This window comes from Oryzias melastigma, linkage group LG22 (genome assembly GCF_002922805.2).
Source record: "Oryzias melastigma strain HK-1 linkage group LG22, ASM292280v2, whole genome shotgun sequence".
Lineage (NCBI taxonomy): Eukaryota > Metazoa > Chordata > Actinopteri > Beloniformes > Adrianichthyidae > Oryzias > Oryzias melastigma.
In genome coordinates, this window is record NC_050533.1 from 6,464,880 (window position 1) to 6,468,728 (window position 3,849).

The window sequence follows — 3,849 nt, forward strand, 5'->3', positions numbered from 1 at the left end:
GTTTGTCCTTTTAGTTCCTGTCTTTTTTTCTAAATGAATTATTTTTTTTTTCCAAATTCTCCAACGTTTATCATCAATTTGAAAACATTTATTTTAACGATCATAAAGTAGGTTTAAATGAAGGCTTAAAAAATGATCAAATACATTGATAAATATTTTAAAAGATAATTTTGCTTTAGTGGAAAAAAAACTGTCAGTTCTCACTTCAGTTTTACTTCATTGCAATAATTCATGATCATTCTTGAAATAATTACTAGAACCTTTATTTTGTAATTTAACTCAAGAAGAATGAGAACATTTTAATTTGTATTTAAGTGGAGAAATTTGTTTTGTTGAACAGAAAATACTTTAAATTAAATAATATTTTATATAAAATGAAAGGAACAAAAGTAAATATGTTCATTTCAAGCAGATTAGAATAAGAATTCTTGGTAGTATTTGGTCCAGTGATGGATGTTTGGTGTAGAGCGGAACATGAATAGATCAATCTGAACACCATATTGTCTTAAAAACTGTTGAAACTTGTACTATAAAGTCTCTTATTGTTTAACAGAATTGCCTTTTCAAGATTAAAATGACTTTTAAATAATTGAATGGATTATCTTTGCTTATATTACCTGTATATAGCAACAACATCAGAACTCCACAGGGCTTAACAATAAAAAGAGGTGAAAATGTAAGAATAAAAATTAAAAACAGCAGCTTAAAGTGAAATAATATACATAGAAGACAGATAAAAATTAAGCAAAACAAGTAAAAAAATACTATCAACTATTTAGTGTTAAAGATTATTAAATGTATGTCTTAAGCTGAAGTTTAAAACTGTTTCGGTCTGGTCTCATGCACATGTTGAGGAATATAATTCCAGGAATGCTGAGTGACATCAAACTACAGAACATCACATGAATCTATCTGAGAGGTTTTGTAAGCTGCTTTAAAAAAATTTTCATGACTTTTTTGCAGTTGCATCAGTGAACCGCTCAAATTAGAACAATCCAAAACTCCATAACTTTATTCAAGTATTCTGAAATACTTTGCTATATTGCAATTCACCTTTTGCACTCTCGCTTTTTCACTGATTTTTGTCTTTTTTGTGCAATTTGTCTCTTTTTTTTCTTCATTTTTTACTTATTTTTCTTGTATTATACAGTACACTAAGTTCTGTATCCTGATTGGCTGTCGATTATCATCAGTCAATCTCTTCCTCGCCAAATCGACATAAATCTTTGATCGTGTTCAGATCTTTATTTTTATTTTATAATACTGGACTTGTTTTTTCTTTTGTAGGTTTGAACTTTTAGAGAAGAGCAAAAAGTGTGAAAATGTTTATGTCTGAGAAAAATGTATAAAGTGTGTAGTGAGGAGTTTTAAAACATCTGTTATGATTGAAAAAAATCGAGATGACTACTTTATGGATTTCACCTAAGCTTGTTATTCTTAGATTGATAAATGAGGGACCACTATATACAACAAACAATCTCACTTTTTTTCATTTTCCTGAGAAAAAAAATACAAGAAATGTTCTTTCACAGTAGATCTGTCATTTTAAATTATTTGCTCTGAAATTACACAGTACTCCTGAAATGAATTTCTGATTTCATTGCACTGATTTTTCTCCTTCCTCCTTTTTGTGGGTTTAGGCTTTGTATTTAATCGCCACCAACGGAACTCCTGAGCTCCAGAACCCGGAGAAGCTGTCCCCAGTCTTCAAATCCTTCCTGTCCCGCTGTTTGGAGATGGACGTGGAGAAGCGAGGTTCAGGAAAAGAACTGCTGCAGGTGCCACAGAACTCCACCTTTTGTTTTCTTCTATGATTCATACAAATACGACATATGAAAGTAGAGATATATGACTCAATCGGAATGACCTACAAGCTGTAGATGCAAAACCCACTATGAACATTTTTTGTGTAATAATGTTGAAAATGTAAAGTTTGTGCTTCTGTGAGTTTGAATAGTTACCAAATAAGTTGCATTTCTTCATAGTTTGGGTGAGACTTGTACTCAGGTCCGACTTATATATATAATTTTGTAAATATAAATAGCAACGGTCACTAGAGGGCGCTGTAGGCATGTATATCAGTATTTAATAAAAGAAGCAGCCCCGCTCAGTCTTACTCGAGCTTTGGTGAAGTTGTTCAGAGGATGAAGAATTCAACAGATTTAGTGATCTGAAGAGTTGAGTTAGCTATCTTAATAGTTAATAGAACTAATATACTAGTTATTTCATGAAGTTAAATAAGCATTAATGTGTTACAGGAGTGAACTATTCTATTATCTATTCCAGTATTATAATTTGCCTTTCAAGATAAAATTCCCGTTCTCGTTCCCGTATTTTGTTGGAAAAATTTCCCTCAAAAGTTCAACTTGCAGTCCAAAAAAATATGCTAATTTTACTTTTAGCTATATTTAAATACAACAAAATCAAACTGCTTTTAAATAGTTTTAATATTTAAATATTCTTAATTCTGAGTTTATTTCAAAACTCGTCTGGAACCGACGGACGCCCTCAGATGTCCTGCCATGCAGAGCGACGTGATCGTCTAAAATAAACTTATTTGAAGATTCTGTGAATGGCATTTTATTGAATTAAAGACAGAATATGACATTTTCTTTGTTTTTGGATGAAAGCGATCTTTTATTTTAATAAATAAGACAGAATGTTGTAAAATATGTTTAACAAAAAAGTTTGTTAAATATTTTTGGGGTTTCCACAGCAAAATGAATTTTCAAATTGAAAAAAACAAAGGTAAATTTAAAAGACAAAAATGAGGTTTTAGGCGTATCCACTCATTTCATATCTTCTTTCTTTCTTTCTCTCTCTGCAGCATCCATTCCTGAAGATGGCAAAACCTCTTTCCAGCCTGACTCCTCTCATCCTGGCAGCCAAAGAAGCCATGAGGAGCAACCGTTAACTCTCATTCTAAGAACTGTTGGAGATTATTTTTCTATCTGGGATTAATAGAGTGTTATAGAGTGGATCCAAAGCCACAGACGGTCAGCATCTTCTTCTGATCTGCATAGGATGACTATCAGCGATCAGCTTTACTTTTTTTCCCCAGTTTTTACGAAACACTCCTTTGTACCAAAACCGTTTGTGATTCCAGATCGTCTAAAACTGCAGCAGAATTCTCTGTTTGAACAACAATCATTGAGATTTTTCCATTTTTTAAATGTTCTCACAAAAAATGAATTCAATTTGAACAACAATCATAAACGTAATAGTTTTTTCTTAATCTTCTGCTTAAAAAAATTCTAAAAAGCTCCACATTTAGTTGTTTTTGACCATGAAAATCCAAAGTGTCCTTAGACTGCACTGTAAAACACTGCAGTCACCTAAAATCATCTTCTATTACATTAAATTTATGATTTTTACAGGCACCAAAACAATTTTTATTGCATGAACTCATAATAAAGTGCACAAACTGCAGCTTTAGTTCATCTTTATTAGGTCATTTTGTCATAGATTAGTACATATTTGTTCTTCTGTGGCCTTGTGTTCACAAAAACTGTATGAAACTTTTTAAATTTAACCCGCAGGAAGATATTTTTTCATATATTGTATAATGTCCTATATTTTTAACAACTTTTTTTCATCTGTATATCTTTGTTTAATGTTTATAACTAACAGCAGAACTCGGTTCACTTTTTTTTTTTTTTTACAAATTTATTTTTCTCATGTTTCCTTCAAGTTCAGGTTTAGATGTGATCATTTCCCTGATAGTGCAGTTAAGCCATAAACGCTGCAGAACGTCATGAATTATTGGACATGTTTAGAAGAGTCACTTTTTTTTGTTGTTTTTGTTTTATTATTCCAAAATCAGACCTGTTTGTCACAGAATAAAATCCT

The 3,849-nt window shown here is 31.3% G+C and overlaps 1 protein-coding gene across 3 annotated transcripts in view; it reads left to right on the forward strand.

Moving 5' to 3' along the window:
* The window catches only part of LOC112147790 (serine/threonine-protein kinase PAK 2), a 21,400-nt gene extending 17,557 nt beyond the window's left edge, over nt 1–3,843 (forward strand). For all 3 annotated transcript variants that reach the window (XM_024274393.2, XM_024274408.2, XM_024274400.2), the window contains exons 14-15: nt 1,641–1,778; nt 2,828–3,843. In XM_024274393.2, coding sequence (XP_024130161.1) covers nt 1,641–1,778; nt 2,828–2,914 — 225 coding nt within the window. In that variant the 3' untranslated portion in view covers nt 2,915–3,843. The remainder of the gene's footprint in view (nt 1–1,640; nt 1,779–2,827) is intronic.
* The last annotated feature ends 6 nt before the right edge of the window (nt 3,844–3,849 follow it).